At 39.5% G+C, this 17,288-nt stretch overlaps 3 protein-coding genes across 3 annotated transcripts; 2 read left to right on the top strand and 1 right to left on the bottom strand.

Annotated features, from left to right (window-relative positions):
- Nucleotides 1–563: 563 nt before the first annotated feature.
- LOC148575412 (uncharacterized) lies at nt 564–1,550 on the top strand. Its single transcript, XM_088506222.1, has one exon. The coding sequence runs from the start codon at nt 564–566 to the stop codon at nt 1,548–1,550; it is 987 nt and encodes a 328-aa protein (XP_088362348.1).
- Nucleotides 1,551–12,391: 10,841 nt separating this feature from the next.
- On the top strand, nt 12,392–12,913 carry LOC148575411 (uncharacterized). Its single transcript, XM_088504552.1, has 2 exons — nt 12,392–12,583; nt 12,665–12,913. Exons 1-2 carry the CDS (start codon nt 12,392–12,394, stop codon nt 12,911–12,913), a joined length of 441 nt encoding a protein of 146 aa, XP_088360678.1.
- Nucleotides 12,914–13,734: 821 nt separating this feature from the next.
- Nucleotides 13,735–15,106, bottom strand: LOC148575410 (uncharacterized). The gene is made up of 3 exons (XM_088506221.1): nt 15,098–15,106; nt 14,432–15,002; nt 13,735–14,306 (listed from the first exon to the last, which is right to left on the bottom strand). The coding sequence occupies exons 1-3, from the start codon at nt 15,104–15,106 to the stop codon at nt 13,735–13,737; spliced, it is 1,152 nt and encodes a 383-aa protein (XP_088362347.1).
- Between the last annotated feature and the right edge of the window lie 2,182 nt (nt 15,107–17,288).

Raw genomic sequence — 17,288 nt, 5'->3', positions numbered from 1 at the left:
GCCGAGTGGCTCCCACCCAGCTTCACCCCAACTCTTGGGGTTTTCTAAAAATTTATCAATTTATCAGCCAGGCTCTAGAGTTTCTGACTTCTCTAAGGATTTTCTTTTACTTTTTCCATATGACCAAACCCTTCAGTGGGCTAAATAATAAGCAACAGTGGGTGTCCTTTCGAGCCATTCAAGGTCGGAGGCTTTTTACCCTTTTTGACGAGTCCTTTCACGACTTCAAGAACTACTTTTTCAAAGTGCAAGCTGTAGAGGGTCACCACCCCTTTTTCCTGGATGAGCATTCCTCTCCCCGATTTCCTTTATATTGGCTGGAGGCCTCCCCCTGCGAGAAATATGGTCTAGATGACCTAAATGAGGTCGAGGTAGCCATTGTGGGGTTCCTCCGAGAAGTGTGGGGGAGGGCCCCATACTTGGATACTAAAAAATTTCTCCAGGGGTCGCCGGCCTTTGTCCAGCCACAATTAGGTAGCTTTTTGCACTTCTTGCTTATTTCCGACTTGCGATTTCTTTTACCGACTCTGTCTGATTTTAGCTATCATTTTGTTTTTGCAGAGATGGCAAAGAAAAATGCTCAAGAGTCTTACCAGAGGGTTCAGGAAGCCAAGGCAAAGTCTCGAGCCAGGTCTGGAGGTGTTAGAATGGTTGTCTCTCCCCCTCCTCCTCCTCGGAACGTCGGGACTTCCTCTCAACCTATTGTAATTTCTTCCTCTGCTTCTTCTCTGCCGCCCCCTCCCGTCCGACCTACTCCTGAACCAGAGCCAAAGAAGCGCAAGACCTTAGAGTCTGGCGCTACTGGTGAGGCGGACGCTCTTGCGTTCGTCCGAAAGAACATCTATCCTCATGCTCGTATGAGTATGGATGATGTCTCTGTTCGGCACTACCTCACTACTGTGGTTGAGGAGAGTCTCAAGACGGCGGGGGTTTGTGGCAAACTCTTGGATATATTTGAGAAGACTCCCATCAGCTCTTTAGGGACGACCTCGAGGGTCGAGGAGTTGGAGGGTAGGCTTCGTATATATCAGGAGCATGAGAAGGAGTTGGAGGGGAAAGTCGCCAAACTGACGGAGGAGAGGGACAGCCTCAGAGAGAAGGGGAAGAAGTTGCAAGCCCAGTGCAACATGGAGATGGATTTGAGGAAAGCAGCGCAAGCCAGCTACAACAGTTTGTTTGCTGATCTTGTGTCTGTAAAGAATGACTTGCTGAACGCTCGGAAGGCCTATACCGAGTTGGAGGACTCTATTGCGGATGGTGCTGACGAGGCTTGGAGGATTTTCAAGGAACAGGTCGGAGTTATTGCTCCTGACTTGGACCTTTCTCCTTTGGACCCTGATAAGATTGTAGTTGATGGTGCCATCGTGGATCCTCCTGTCCCCGTGGTGGAGTCTGAGTCTGATTTAAAGACTCAGGGTCAGAGGATCATAGAGTCCCCTCCTCGTTCCAAGGATGCTCCGAGTTCCTCTACCGCTCCTCCGACTTCCTCTTCGACTCCTGCTTCTGGTGTTCCCCCTGACTCTGCTGGTGGTGATCCTCTTGAGAAGTGATTTTGGCTATTGGGGCCCGGCCTGTGGGCCCCTCTTTTTTAAACTCTTTATTTATTTTGGTAGTGTTTGAACAATTTTTTGGCCTTTTAGGGCCGTAAACAAAACACTTTATGATACCCCTTTTTATAAGGGTTATTGTAAGTTAAAAAATAAGTACCCTTTTTTGGATAAGGGTTTTGAGTTACCTTATGTGCGCATGCTTTTTCTGTTCGTGGTTCTTTTGACTCCTTGATCTTTTCTAGGAAAAAAAAAAAAACTTTTCTTTGGGGCTTGCCTGCTTTTCTGAATTTCCTTAAGGCAGCCTTGCTATTCTTTCGTAGTTTTTCCTTATCTCTTTTTGTTATTCCTAGTACTCAATTTTGTTTTATTGAGTTTTTCGTGACTTAGGCTACTTTTGCGATTCATTTTAGCTTTACTCGGCTTCGTTTTCCGACCTATGAGTCGGATTGCTTCCGAGTTTATCATGATCGACTTCTATAGCCTCTTTACGCCGACTTGTACCTCGTCGTTTTATCCTGACGACCATCTAGGTCGGTTCATGGGATTTTCACGTTTTGTCGAGCTTAAATCGGCGCGTTTCGTAGAAGGAAAAATAAAAAGGGAATTTAAAAGAGATATTTAAAATGAAAAAGATCTTTATTAATTGAGGAGGTACCTTATTGCTACTAAGGGCTTTTGATAATTTATTTCCCTTAGCCCCTACTATGATGCCTCGTTAAAAACCCTTCTCCAGAAAAAACCCTTTTGATTCTGGGAAAAAATCATGAGGCTGGGAAAAGAGTACATCAGGGAGTAGAGTTCGCTTCTTAGCTGTAGTACCTTTTCATATTACAAGCATGCCATGACCTTGGTAACTCGGTGCCGCCTAAGTCGGTCACCTTATAATAGCCCTTTCCTAAGACCTCCTCGATCTTGTATGGTCCTTTCCAATTAGCAGCGAGCTTTCCCTCCCCAGATTTGTTGACTCCAATGTCGTTTCTGATTAAGACTAAGTCGTCAGGGGTGAAATTCCTTCGAATGACTTTTTTGTTGTATCTTGTAGTCATCCTTTGTTTTAGCGCTGCTTCTCTTATTTGAGCTTCTTCTCGGACTTCAGGGAGCAGGTCGAGCTCTTCTTTGTGCCCCTGTATATTCCTGATCTCGTCGTGGAAAATCACTCTTGGGCTTCGCTCATTGATCTCTATTGGGATCATTGCTTCTACGCCATAGACTAGTCGGAAGGGCGTTTCTCCAGTGGCGGATTGGGGTGTTGTTCTGTAAGCCCATAGTACTTGTTGGAGCTCTTCAGCCCAAGCTCCTTTCGCATCTTGTAATCTTTTCTTCAGTCCTGCCAGTATGACTTTGTTGGCTGCTTCGGCTTGCCCGTTGGCTTGTGGGTGTTCCACCGAGGTGAACTGGTGTTTTATTTTCATACTGGCTACCAGGCTTCTAAAGGTGGAGTCAGTGAACTGGGTCCCATTATCTGTAGTGATGGAGTAAGGTATCCCATACCTTGTGATGATATTTTTGTAGAGGAACCTTCGACTTCTTTGTGCAGTGATGGTGGCCAGTGGTTCTGCTTCTATCCACTTTGTGAAGTAATCTATTCCCACTATTAGGTATTTAACTTGTCCTGGCGCCTGGGGAAAAGGACCTAACAGATCCATTCCCCATTTTGCAAAGGGCCATGGAGAAGTGATACTAATGAGCTCTTCTGGGGGAGCCACGTGGAAATTTGCATGCATTTGACATGGTTGGCACTTTTTCACAAATTCTGTGGCATCTTTCTGCAAGGTTGACCAGTAGAATCCTGCTCGGATCACTTTCCTGGCCAATGACCTGGCTCCGAGATGATTCCCGCAGATTCCACTGTGTACCTCCTCCAACACCTCGGTGGTTTTTGAGGTCGGCACACACTTTAGCAATGGTGTTGATATCCCCCTTCTATAGAGAACATTTTTCACCAAGGTATAGTGTTGTGCTTCCCTTCGGATTTTTCGGGCTTCTTTTTCCTCCTTAGGGAGGATGTCGAATTTTAGGTATTCGACTAAGGGGTTCATCCATCCGAGGTTCAATCCGACCACTTCAAGGACTTCTAGTGTGTCTTCCATTTTTACCACTGAAGGTTCCTGGAGAGTCTCTTGAATCAGGCTTTTGTTATTTCCTCCTGGCTTGGTGCTTGCTAGCTTGGATAGGGCGTCTGCTCTGCTGTTTAGATCCCGAGTTATGTGCTTCACCTCGGTTTCTGCAAAGCGCCCCAAGAGTTCCGAGGCTTTCTCCAAGTACCTTTTCATAGTTGGGTCTTTTGCCTGGTACTCCCCACTTATTTGAGAGGTCACCACTTGGGAGTCGCTGTATACCATCACTTTCGTAGCACCGACTTCTTCAGCCAGCTTCAATCCTGCGATCAAGGCTTCGTATTCTGCCTGATTATTTGAAGCTGGGAATTCGAACTTGAGGGAAACTTCTATCTGGGTTCCCCTTTCATCTACCAATATTATGCCTGCGCCGCTTCCTGTTTTATTGGAGGATCCATCCACATAGAGTTCCCAAGTAGTCGGTTTGTCCTCTTGATCCCCTGCATATTCGGCAACGAAGTCGGCGAGGCACTGGGCTTTAATCGCCGTCCGAGTTTCATACTTTAAGTCGAACTCGGAGAGCTCTATTGCCCATTGTACCATTCTTCCTGCAATATCCGTTTTTTGGAGGATTTGCTTCATGGGTTGATTCGTGCGGACTCTTATTGTGTGAGCCTGAAAGTAAGGCCGTAGCCTTCGAGAGGCTATTACTAAGGAGTAAGCGAACTTTTCTAATTTGTGGTACCTTAGCTCAGGGCCCTGTAGAACTTTACTGATGAAGTAGATTGGGTGTTGCCTGACCTCCTCTTCTCTTATCAAGGCTGCTGAGACAGCCCTGTCTGCCACGGAGAGGTATAGGATGAGGTCTTTTCCGGCTATAGGTCGGGTCAAGATAGGAGGCTGGCTCAAAAACTTTTTGAACTCCTGGAACGCCTCCTCGCATTCGGGAGTCCACTCAAACTGATGCCCCTTTCTCAGTAGGGAGAACAGCGGAAGGGATCTTAGTGCTGATCCTGCCAAAAATCTGGAGAGAGCTGCTAGTCGGCCATTCAGCTGTTGGACCTCTCTCAAACAAGTTGGGCTTTTCATCTCTAGGATAGCTCTACACTTGTCGGGATTGGCTTCAATCCCTCTTTGTGTTAGCATGAATCCTAGAAATTTTCCTGCCTCCACTGCGAAGGCGCACTTTGCAGGATTTAGTCTCATCTCGTGCAACCTTATGGTGTCGAAGACTTGTGAGAGGTCAGACAAGAGGTTGACTTCCTTCTTGGTCTTTACCAACATATCGTCGACGTATACTTCCATTAAGTTTCCTAAGTGAGGGGAAAACACCTTGTTCATCAGCCTCTGGTATGTGGCCCCTGCATTTTTCAATCCAAATGGCATGACCACGTAGCAAAAGTTAGCTCTGGGCGTGATGAATGATGTTTTTTTCTGGTCTGGTTCATACATCGGGATTTGGTTATATCCCGAGTAGGCGTCCATAAACGACAAGTATTGATAACCCGAGCTAGAGTCTACTAGGGCATCAATGCTTGGTAGTGGATAAGGGTCCTTGGGACATGCCTTATTTAAGTCGGTGTAGTCGACGCACATTCTCCATTTGCCATTTTGTTTTTTGACTAGCACTACATTGGCTAGCCATGTTGGGTATTTGACTTCTTTGATGAAGCCGGCTTCTAGGAGCGCCTGCACTTGTTCTTCTACTACTAGGGCTCGTTCTGGGCCGAGCTTGCGTCTTCTCTGTTGCACAGGTCGGGACCCTGAGTAGACCGAGAGCTTGTGAGACATGAGCTTGGGGTCTATCCCAGGCATGTCGGAGGCCTTCCAGGCGAAGAGATCGGAGTTATCTTTTAGGAGCTTAGTCAACCCTTGTCTTAAGGTTTCCCTTAGGTTGGCTCCTATGTGAGTATTTTTTCCTTCCTCTTCGCCGACCTGAATCTCCTCGGTTTTTCCCCCGGGCTGGGGTCGCAGCTCTTCTTTAATCCTTGCTCCACCGAGCTCTATTGTGTGAACCTCTTTGCCTTTTCCTCTCAGGTTTAGGCTTTCGTTGTAGCATTTTCTTGCTAGCTTCTGATCTCCCTTCACCGTTGCTATCCCTGCTGGGGTTGGGAATTTCATGCAAAGGTGGGGTGTCGATACCACCGCTCCGAGTCGATTAAGGGTAGCTCTGCCGATTAGAGCATTATAGGCCGACCCCACGTCGATGACTATGAAGTCTATACTCAGAGTCTTTGATTTCTCCCCCTTTCCAAAGGTGGTGTGGAGGGGCAAAAATCCTAGTGGCTTTATTGGCGTGTCACCTAGTCCGTACAAGGTGTCGGGGTAGGCTCTCAACTCTTTCTCATCTAAACCTAACTTGTCGAAGGCGGGCTTGAATAGGATGTCCGCCGAGCTTCCTTGGTCTACTAGTGTTCTGTGTAGATGGGCATTTGCCAGGATCATGGTGATTACCACTGGGTCGTCGTGCCCAGGGATTATTCCTCGCCCATCTTCCTTTGTGAATGAAATGGTTGGGAGGTCGGAGGACCCCTCTTCAACCTGGTACACTCTCTTGAGGTGTCTCTTACGAGAGGATTTCGTGAGTCCCCCTCCTGCAAACCCTCCTGAGATCATATGGATATGTCTTTCCGGAGTTTGCGGTGGTGGGTCTCTTTTGTCCATATCATCTCGCTTTCTTTTTCCATGACTGTCCGACCTTTCTATGAGATATCTGTCAAGCCGACCTTCTCTGGCCAGCTTTTCTATCACATTTTTAAGGTCGTAACAGTCGTTTGTAGAGTGCCCATATATCTTATGGTACTCACAGTAATCCCCGCGACTTCCCCCTTTTTTATTCTTAATAGGTCTGGGGGGAGGCAGCCTTTCGGTATTACAAATTTCTCTGTATACATCCACTACAGGGACTTTCAATGGAGTATAAGAGTGATATTTTCTTGGCCTATCAAGGCCGAGCTCTTCCTTCTTCTTCGCTTCCCTCTCCCTCTCTTTCGTTGAGGGAGGGTGCCCGAGTCGCAAACTTGGGTCTCTTAGCCTAGCGTTTTCTTCCATATTGATGTATTTTTCGGCTCTTTCCTGTACATCATTTAAAGAGGCGGGGTGTCTTTTTGATATGGACTGTGAGAAGGGACCTTCTCTAAGACCATTGACTAGCCCCATGATGACTGCTTCGGTGGGCAGGTCTTGAATCTCCAAACATGCTTTGTTGAACCTTTCCATATAGGCCCGTAAGGACTCTCCGACCTCCTGTTTTATTCCCAGGAGACTTGGTGCATGCTTTACTTTATCCTTCTGGATGGAGAACCTCATCAAGAACTTTCTTGAGAGGTCTTCAAAACTGGTAATTGACCTCGGAGGGAGGCTGTCGAACCACTTCATCGCTGCTTTTGACAAGGTTGTCGGAAAAGCTTTGCATCGCGTAGCGTCAGAAGCGTCGGTCAGATACATCCGACTTTTAAAGTTGCTCAGATGATGCTTTGGATCGGTGGTTCCATCGTAGAGGTCCATATCGGGGCTTCTAAAGTTTCTCGGAACTTTTGCCCTCATTATGTCCTCGCTAAACGGATCTTTCTCTCCTAAGGGAGAATCTTCTCTATCGCCGTGGGAATTCCGACTTTTGAGGGAGGATTCTAATTTTAAGAGTTTTCTTTCTAACTCTTTTCGTCGCTCCATCTCCTCTTTTAGGTTCTTTTCAGCTTCCTTTTGTCGTTCCCGCTCCTGTTCTAGCTGCTCGAGGCGGCTATGGATTAATCCCATAAGCTCACTAGTGTGGGAGGGTCCTTCTTTTTCTGATTCGCGCCCCTCCGAGGAGTTCACCTTCGGATTTTTGATTCCGGAGGTGCCTTCCCTATGTTGATCATTAGCTTCCTGGTGGAGGTTCTGATCTGCTTCATTGTTTCCGGTGTTCAAATTCTCTTGATCAGAATCTGTCTCCACATGACCTTCTTCAGGGGATCTTTCCGCCATCACTGGTTGATCTCTCGGGTCCCCGGCAACGGCGCCAATGTTACGGTGGGTAACCAGAGATTGGTGGGCCGGATGACGTTGGTAGGCCCAAACGTGTGAGGGAGGAGACTATCGCGTTTGCCCGAAACTCGGTATTCCTCCGTCCGACTTGCACGTGTGAAAGAATGGGGGGTGGTACCTGCAAAGACACTCCGATGCCTAAGTTAGCAAGGGTATAAGCAAGTTTAGAATGTATTGGACTTAGTGATACCTGAGGGAAGTCAGGGTATTTATAGTGGTGAACCAATAACCACCGCTGAAGTAGTGCCACCTTTTTAGGCGGATAACCGTTCCCATATCTTAGGGAGGTTAAGATATGGCTCTATGAAGTGGTTAGAGAGTTTCTAGGGGCAGTTACTCATTCGAATGAGTGTTATCTGCCAGCTAACCCTCGTATCCGACTTCTTTGGAGCAGGTCGTGTTTAGTACCGACTTCTGGGACGAAGGCTGGTACTGGAGGAGGGCCAACCCTTTGGGTTGGGCTTCTTTGCTTAGATCTTGGGCCCTATTTATTGGGCCAGGGTATGAACAACTCTCACTTTTTAAAAATATATTATTTTACGTTTTTATTTTTTGTCTAAATATATTGTTTTTTAATAAACTTAAAAAATAAAAAAATACTTGTTTTAAAAAGAAAGAAGTTATATATATATATAATCATTTGATAATACAATCCGTCCAAATAATTATCCAATGAATTAATATATAATTTTGAAGTAATGTATAAGTGAAAGTTAATCATGTTTGCCCGTGTAATCTAGGGTCTAAGAATTTGGAAGAAAACAATAAAGGTACCAAGCATATATTAAAAAGAGAAAAAAAAATGCTTATTTCAATTAGACCAAGTGAATATATTGCTCAAAATGTACGGCTGATAAGAAAACCTTTACATGATTCGGAGGAAAGAAAAAAAAATTATGTTCTTCAATGGTAAGAAATGGGAGAGCAGAAAAAAAAATTATATTATTTTAAAGTAAGATAAAATAAATGGTAAATATTTTGTTTATTATATTATATTTTGTTCTTATCTTCTTAATTTTCAGTTTTTTTTTTTCAAATAAATATTCAAAATTTAAAGAGCAGCTTCTTATGTTATGAAATGAATCCATTTACAATTAGATAGATACATACTTATAACTTACAAAAGATTTTTCATGATTATGTGTGAGCAATCAAATATTTTTTTAACACTATTTTTCTTTTCTATAAATAATTAGTCAATATTTTATTTTATCTTCATTACAGTAATAATCCAAACCATATTCACTTCTCCTTTCAATTATTTGTGAGCTAATTATTAGTTAAAAAATAATTTCTTATTTTTTCCCTGCTTTTAATTAGTAGTAATCATAAATTATTGGTAACTTTCTTTAATGAAGTAATGATTCTCCACGTACAAGTTATTTTACCATACAAGTTATTTTTCTCTAAATCATTCTTACGTGCGTGTCTTATGTTCGCACATTTTACACGCCTCTTAATTTAACATATTTCAATCAATGTGCACATGCTCTTTTTCTGCTTCTTTCGTTATCATCGTCACCAACACCATCACTTCCTCCTTCTTTTTTCATTGGAATTTCTTTTCCTCCTTCTCCTCCTTATCTCGTTCTTGAAGATAACGAATAATTCAAGTTTAGATTATCAATTGAATCAAAACGAAATTGATTACTGTTTTGAATCCAATCAAATAGCTAACTTGTGGTTCGATTCAAGTTAATTTTTTTGTTAGTAGTTTATGATTTTATAAGTGAATAATGTTTCATCGTTGATGGTTTGAATTGAATGTAATGTAAAAATTCTGCATTAAAGAAAATATTTTTCTGTATTTACAACAAATTTGGGTATAACACGAAGACATTTGGGTGTATTTTTTTAAGAATTTTTAGAGTATGTGTGCTGATAAATTCTGCATAATTCAAAACTTTTCTTCTCCCTTCTCCTCATCTTCTGTTGCTTCTTCTTCTTCTTTTTCATCATCATCATCACCATCAGTGGTGGAGCTTAGCCATGACCCCCCCAAACTTTTTATAAAAAACTTAGTAGTACTTTTTCAAAAGATAAAAAATAGTTTAATTGACTTAAATACTTTACTATGACTTAAAGTATCTAATAAGTTCAATAAACAACACTCTCTCTATCTTTAGGTTCAAATATAAAAAATTAGATATCTTTTATTTATTTAATTTAATATTATTTTATATTTTATTATTTATTTAATTTAATTTTTTATATGATAAAAAATAATAGAATATTCAATAAGTATTAATATTATTGTATTTGTATAAATTGATAAAAAAATTCAATAAATATTATAAATTTTAATATTTGTTCTTTTAACTTCTTCTTTATATATTTTACAGGATATATATTCAAATTTTTATATAAAATAATAATGAAAAATCAAAGAATTGATACATTTTTTAAGAGGAAGGCTAATATTTAAGAAGGAGAACATATAACTTTTACAATATCAACACATGTAGATAGTTCTTCTACTTTAATGAATCACGAAGAAAGTGAGATATAACCTTCAAAAGTTCAAAAAGTTATATCTGATGACTTTAACTTTAACTTTTTGGAACGAGATCTTGAAAAAGGGCTTTAAATTTTGCAGTATCACCCAAACCAGAGAGATGAGGTTAGACGAGTTTATCTTAAGTGAGGTCCATATAAAAAAATATTTTGACAATTATTTTTTATTTGGCCCCCCAAAATTTTGTTTCAAGTTCCGCCACTGATCACCATCATCATCATCTTCTTCTTCTTTTTATTTATCTTTTTTTCTTGTTTTATCTTCTCAAGTTTCTTCTTATTTTACTCTTTTAACAGAAATAAAAACAAAAAAAAAATCAAACAAAGAAAGAAAAAAAATACATAATGGTACAAAATTACTTGAAAGATGATAAACTTACATTCGTTCAACTAAAAGAAAGAAAGAAATAAGAAAAAAAGAAGAAAAAAAGTAGCATTAGAGAAAATATTTTTCTGTATTTGCAGCAAATTTGGGTGTAACACAAAAATATTTGGGTGTAACACGAAGATATTTGGGTGTATCATGTTTAAAAATTTTTGGTGTATGTGTTGATAATTTCTGCATAATTCAAAAGTCTTCCTCTTCCTCTTCATCTTCTGCTGCTTCTTCTTCTTCATCTTCTTATTTCATATTCTCATAATTCTTATTGGAAAAAAATTAAACAAAGAAGAAAAAAAAATACATAATGTTGCAAAATCAATAGAAAGAGAATGAAGAAAAAATACAGCAACAACAACAGTAATAAAAAAACGACAATGAAGATGAAATACGCAAAGAAAAAAGAGAGAAACGCAAAAAAAGAGGAGGAGGAGGAGAAACGCAAAGTGTGCTATAAAAACTATTGAGTAACGCACGTGTTAACACGCTTATATGGATGAGCGTCTATTTTATTGGGTTTAGCCTAATTTATATGACTTATAAATCAAAATAACTTATATGTGTAGCACTTTTATTAATTAAATAATTTTGATTTGTGTGGTTGCAATTAGTTTTAGTTAAACAAGATACGTTTTGCCTAAGTGGGACACTAAAGCTTGCCTATAACCAGAACTAATCCATTTCTTTAAAGCTAAGTCACTAGTTATTATTTGCGAATCTTGTTACTAGAAATTTGATTAATTTAACTTTATCAATAAATAAACGATTTAAAGTGAATTTTAGGTCTTTTATTTAGAGATAAAAAAGGAAACAAAAAGCTATGTTTCAAAACACAAAATTCATATATTTTGTATCTTTTTTTGGAAATTTAATAAAAAAATAATTAATAATAGTCTTTTCATATTATTTTTCTTTTTCTTTTTCTTTTATTTCTTTGCAAAACCGAAACTCAAGTCATTGATTAAAGAGGAGGAAAGATCCAATGCTCCAATTATCTACCATTTATAATTTTATATTAATAATAAGAACTAATAATCCATTTCAACTTTTTTAAGAGCAGTACTTGTCACCCACTAATAATGGTGCCTTCATCTTCTTAGGTTACTTTGTTTTCTTATGATGTACCTTTTTACCATGCTCAATTCACTTCAACGAGCATAAGCAATGTTATAAACATGTCTAATGTCTTTTTGTGGAATTATATATAATATATATATACATTTCTTAATAAACAAGTAAGAGTATATCTTCGACTACGTTTTTAAGAAATTTTGTGTGGAAAGTTTTTTGTTTTTATAAAAATTTTATTATGTTAAAATTTGTAAATTGATATATAAATTTTTATCTCATATTTTTGAGAATTTATTTATTCAAATAAAAATAATAAATTTGGTTAAAATAAAAATTTATATATTTTATTTTTATAAAATTTATAGACGTTAATATAATAAAAATTTTTAAAAAATAAAAATACCTAATAAATTTTTTTAAAGAAAACGATTAAATAATAATGAGTAAATAGTTAAATTGGTCCTCGAAACATTACCCGATCCTCAAATTAGTCCTCGAAAGAATAAATTAATAAAAAATATTTTCCAAAAATTTAAAAATGGTAACGTTATTCCTTCCGTCTTCCTTCTGTTAATTTCGTCAGTAACGCCGTTAAATGTTGCTTATGTGGCCATCAGTGTGTCATCTCAGCATGCCAGGTTGGTGCAGAATGACTGATGACAAGATATGTTTCGCTATTTATATCAAATTAATCCTAGATATGTAAACCCTAATTCCTTCTTCCTGTGAAATGCCATTGTTGCTGCAGCATCAAATTGATTCTGCCTAGGCCGAAATTGTTGTGGAACTACATTATGGGTAGTGTAAGTGGGGGTCGTAGTCGACAACTATCGCAATCACAAGGAAGCAATGCTTCGAGCTCGTCGCTGCGCTGGCGGAGGAAGAACACGGACCAAGTGTGCTTTTGTGGGTTGAAGATAGTGATCAAGAAGTCTGGGACAATAAAGAATCCAAATAGATTGTTCCATGCTTGTCCAAGATACCGGGTGAGTTATGAATATAGTCTTCTTCAAGCTCTTAATTATTTGTGTGGGATTTTGAGATTTTTGTAACTTAATGTTTTGCAGAAGGGCAGCCACTGCAATTACTTTAGGTGGGCTGAGGATGATAAGTATGAAGGATTAGATGGTCCAAAGGGAAATGTTAAAACTGATGCAGAAATGGAGAGTGATGTTGTTGTCTTGAACCATAACCTATCATGGAGAATGATGAGTTTAGAAGCTGAAGTTAGAGCACTTAGGATGCAACTGTATTTTGGATTAATAATTGTGATTGTGGTTTTTATGATTATATGTATGTACTTTAGTGCCAAGTGAAGCAGTTATTGTGAAATTGTGGATGTTGTGAACCTTCTTAGTTTACTGTTATTGTATATGAACAAACTTCTGAGTAAACTTGTTGATATGCCATGTTCATGTTTTGTTACTATTACAAAATTTCTACATGCACTATTTTTCTTGATCATAACATAATTTTAGCAAATCAGAAGAAACAGAATTAAAATGAAGTGAACTAGGATTAGCATAACATAACCAATGGTCTACCAGTTTTCATTGTCTCAAATTAAAATAACAACATTGTTTTAAGATGATAATAACACAAAAGTAGAAGCTGATAGTAAAAAAGGTAAGCTCAAAAAGCCTAACATCAGTTTGTACTAAGGATATTCTTACCTAAAGGGCTATACAAAAAATAGGACTATCCAATATACCACAACTACCACATTGTCTACAAATAGCAAATTTTGGCCCTGACAAAATAACAAATACTAACTGCCCTATATTTCATGTCGTCCTTTCTTCAAGTCATTCCATATCTTTTTTTCTGGGAGTTTTGATATCCGGAGTTTGAACAAATGTCATGAAGCTAGCAAGTTTTTTGGCTATTGCGGAACTACTACCCTTGATGGTTTCAGCAGATACAGCAACTGGTCCTGGAGCAACAGGCTTTGGAGAGGCATTTTCCTTTGCCCTGACCTTGGTGACATGGAGTCTTGGAGGCCTTCATCTAACTCTAGTCTGCAGCAAACACTTTTCATCATTCTCTCAAACAAAACAGATTCTTAATCAATTACAAAGGGTGATATTCAGCAGATACAAGTTACTAATGTTCAATTTCAAACTGAATACAAGATAACCTAAGTAGCAATGGTTGAGGTATGTGATTGTTGTGTCAGTAGAAGCTGAGCATCCTGACTAACAGGAATTTCAGTCTGTTCATCTGGAGCAGCTGACGGTACTGCAGGGAGTGTTTGAATGGACTGAGTGTCAGCTACGCCGTCTGCTTTCGGACCAGGAGCACCTTGTGGTGGTGGCACAACTGCAAGCTGCAATTGCATTAGTCTTGCCTTCTCTTGAGCATCGTCTTGCTTTTTCTTGCTGCAAGTTCTCTTGTTGTAGCCCAACTCTCCACAGTACATGCACCAAATTGGATTATACTTCCTTTTCATCTTTGTCTTTGTACCAGTGGGTCTTTCAGCCTTGTCCTTCATTCTCTTTGTTGTTGGTCTCCCTGGTTTAGGTTTTATTGGTGGTGGAACAGGTGCAGGAGAACCAGTTTTCTCCCATAGTTCTTGTCCCTTAACGGGATTCACATTGTATTGGTACGTTCTTCTGTACGCCTCTATTGTCAACCATTCATGGCAATACTCCTCATGCCTCTTATCATTTTTTTCTTGAATGGCCGATATTGCGTGCATACAAGACATTCCTATAAATTTCACGAAAACAAATTTCATTCAGTGAAGTATGAAATATGGTATCTATATACAACTTGAAATGAGTTAGGAGTTGAACCTGTCAATTGCCAAAATCTACAGGAGCAAGTATGGTTACCCAAGTCTACCACCATATTAGTTGGCCATCCTTGAACTTCGTACAAGACCTCTTTGGCATCACCGTACCAGCGGGGAGCCCAATTTCTGGATAACTTAATCAGAGATTCAAGCCTACTTTGTTGAACTGGAGTAAGGATTCCTTGATAATTCATTAGCTTCAGTCTGTTAACAGTCATGCTTTTCATAACTATTCTTTGCACCTCCTCTGCCAGGCTCAGAATAGGCTTTCCTCTTTCATGCTTGGTCTTTGCATTGAAGGATTCACAAGCGTTGTTACATATGTTGTCTACCTTTGGCTCTTCACTGAAATGGACTTTTGTCCAGGCTTCCTTCGGCCACTTGGCTAAATAGTCCCAAGCTTGTTGATTAATCCTCTTGATTCTAGTCATATTCCTTTCAAACTCAACTAGAGTCCTTGATCTTGCACACTCCCATACCAAGTCTTTAAGCTCGATGCTGCCCCACTGTTTAGAGAAGTTCCGCCACAAATGCCAAACACAAAATCTGTGTGGAACTGATGGAAGGAGTTCTTTCATAGCAGGTATTAACCCTTGCACCAACAATGAATCCTGAAAAGATATTTAGTCAGTTAAGTCCTTAAAAGAATCATCATTAAATCAAAATGGTCCTTAAAAATTAAATCGCGAGTCAAATTAGTTCTCACCTTTTGCATGTCTGAGATGAAACACAAAGTTCTTTGCTTCGTAGTCTCCCAGGTCTGAGAGGAGCAGCTCCAGAAACCATTTTCAGTTGTCTTTATTCTCCACATCCACAATAGCATATGCAATCACAAAAATGTGATTATTTGCATCTTGTCTACATGCAGTGAGAAGTTGTCCTCCATGTAAGGTTTTCAGAAATGCTCCATCTAATCCTATTAATGGCCTACACCCTGCCTTGAAACCCTTCTTACAAGCATCAAGACAGACATAAAATCTCTTGAATTGAGGTGAATTATCAGTAATGGGAATGACACCCACCTGAACAGTGGAACCTGGATTGGCAGTAAGTAATTCATGTGCATAATCCCATATCAACCCATACTGTGCAATCTCATCCCCTTCAACTATCTTCCTAGCTTTCTTAAAAGCTCTGGTAATGCATAAACTATTCAGCTTCACATTGCACTTCCTAACAAACCACTCATACACCTCCCTATGCTTCATTTTAGGGTGCTTCCTACGTTTTGGATGTAACTTATTCACAGTCCATTCCTGAGTTACAGCTCTATTTTTTTGCTTTCTTGCGCAAATGTGATTGTCAACTAGTGTTTTTATCTGCCATGAACCATCACTTGGGTTGTGTGCACAGTATACTACCCAAGGATAGTCTTCACTCTTACAAACAGTCCTCACTCTAACTTTGTCATTCTTAAAGAACCTTATATTCCTACCCCATTAAATAGTATAATCTCTAGTGGCAGCCATAAAATGTTTCTTGGACTTAAAAACCATGCTTACCTCAAATTTTAGATCACCAAATTTGGCCTTGTCATTACTGTGGATGCACAGCTAGACCTTCGTCATCAGAGTCTAACTCTTGATCAGAATATTCTGACTTTCATTCATCTCCATCTGATGATTCTTCATACAATAAATCATCATCTGAATCTGAAATTACATCAACTCACCACAAAATTGTAATACAAGCAAATAATTCACATAGATCTATAAAACAAGCAATTTGAATAACTCATAAACAATTAAATAAACAATACCTGCATCAGAGTATTCATCAGATTCGATATTCTTGTAGCTGGAGTCATCAGTGTCAATAGCTTTGTCTCTTACTCTGTCAGCAGCAGGCCTATGTTTCTCTCTATGATCTACTTTCTTGGCCTTAGAAGACTGTCCTCCATCAACTCCATTGTCACTGTCACTACTGTATATAGAATCTCTTACAACTTTTGGAGGCTTGTACAAACTGTCTTCAGCACTCTCATATGAATCATGAGAGTCATTATCATTATTAACTGGAGTTGCCTTAACTTACCTTCCAGATCTTGTTTTGGTTGTATCTTTTACCTTCTTATTGATCTTATCGGTTGATGTAGGCTTGGCAGAAACTTTAGCAGCCTGGGATTTAGTCCAAGACTTGGGCTGATGGATGGATTTTTTTATGGACTTAGATGTGGGTTGAGGAGTGAGCTTCTGTGTGGGCTGAGGTGTGGGCTGCTGTGTTGGCTTAGGTGTGGGCTGAAAAGTTGGCTCAAGTGTGGGCTTAGGTATAGGTTGAGGAGAGGATAACTTGGTGTGCTGAGATTTGTTCCTTTTTGGCTGAGGTAATTTTTTTGTGGTCTTACAATAAGGTTGAGACATTGCTTCATTGTGGTCCTTATTCAGTTTCTCTGGGGGTTCAGAGATGGTTGACAACTGCAGTACATCATCACCATCCTCGTTCATGCAGTCAACCACGTGTGGCTTAAACACTACATGCTCAAAATAGATGTATATGAGATGATGATTTCTCCTGCAGTCCTTAATTAACCAATGCCAACAAATCAGCATCATTTTCTAGCCTCCTCAAGCCATTATCCAGAAGTCTTCCAGGAACTTTCCACAAGCAATTGTTTATCTCAGCATATCCCAATTCTTTATAGTATCCCTTCACAAAAAACACGTCTAGAGTGTCTGCTTCTACACCCATTAATACTTCAGTATTATCTGATTCATAAAATAAATATCCTGATTCATCTGTTTTAAACTTCCCACCATGGTGAAATACAAAGGTCATAGGGGGACCTTCCATCTGTAACCAAAACAGCAACACACTCAACTATTGGAAATTTTTTTCATAAACAAGCAAAGCAGATTCAACATCAACTACCAAAATGAAAATAAAACACACACATGCAG

Source organism: Arachis ipaensis, chromosome B2 (assembly GCF_059453495.1).
Source record: "Arachis ipaensis isolate K30076 ecotype BB chromosome B2, ASM5945349v1, whole genome shotgun sequence".
In the NCBI taxonomy this organism is placed as follows: Eukaryota; Viridiplantae; Streptophyta; class Magnoliopsida; order Fabales; family Fabaceae; genus Arachis; species Arachis ipaensis.
This window is presented reverse-complemented; position numbering and strand designations above follow the sequence as displayed.

Bases quoted from the DNA above. Each gene is read 5' to 3' on its own strand.
- LOC148575412 (XM_088506222.1), top strand. From the start codon at position 564: ATGGCAAAGAAAAATGCTCAAGAGTCTTACCAGAGGGTTCAGGAAGCC.
- LOC148575411 (XM_088504552.1), top strand. From the start codon at position 12,392: ATGGGTAGTGTAAGTGGGGGTCGTAGTCGACAACTATCGCAATCACAA. The intron at 12,584-12,664 runs GTGAGTTATGAA...AATGTTTTGCAG, and splicing joins ATGCTTGTCCAAGATACCGG to AAGGGCAGCCACTGCAATTA.
- LOC148575410 (XM_088506221.1), bottom strand. The intron at 14,307-14,431 runs GTAACCATACTT...TGAAATTTATAG, and splicing joins TAATATGGTGGTAGACTTGG to GAATGTCTTGTATGCACGCA.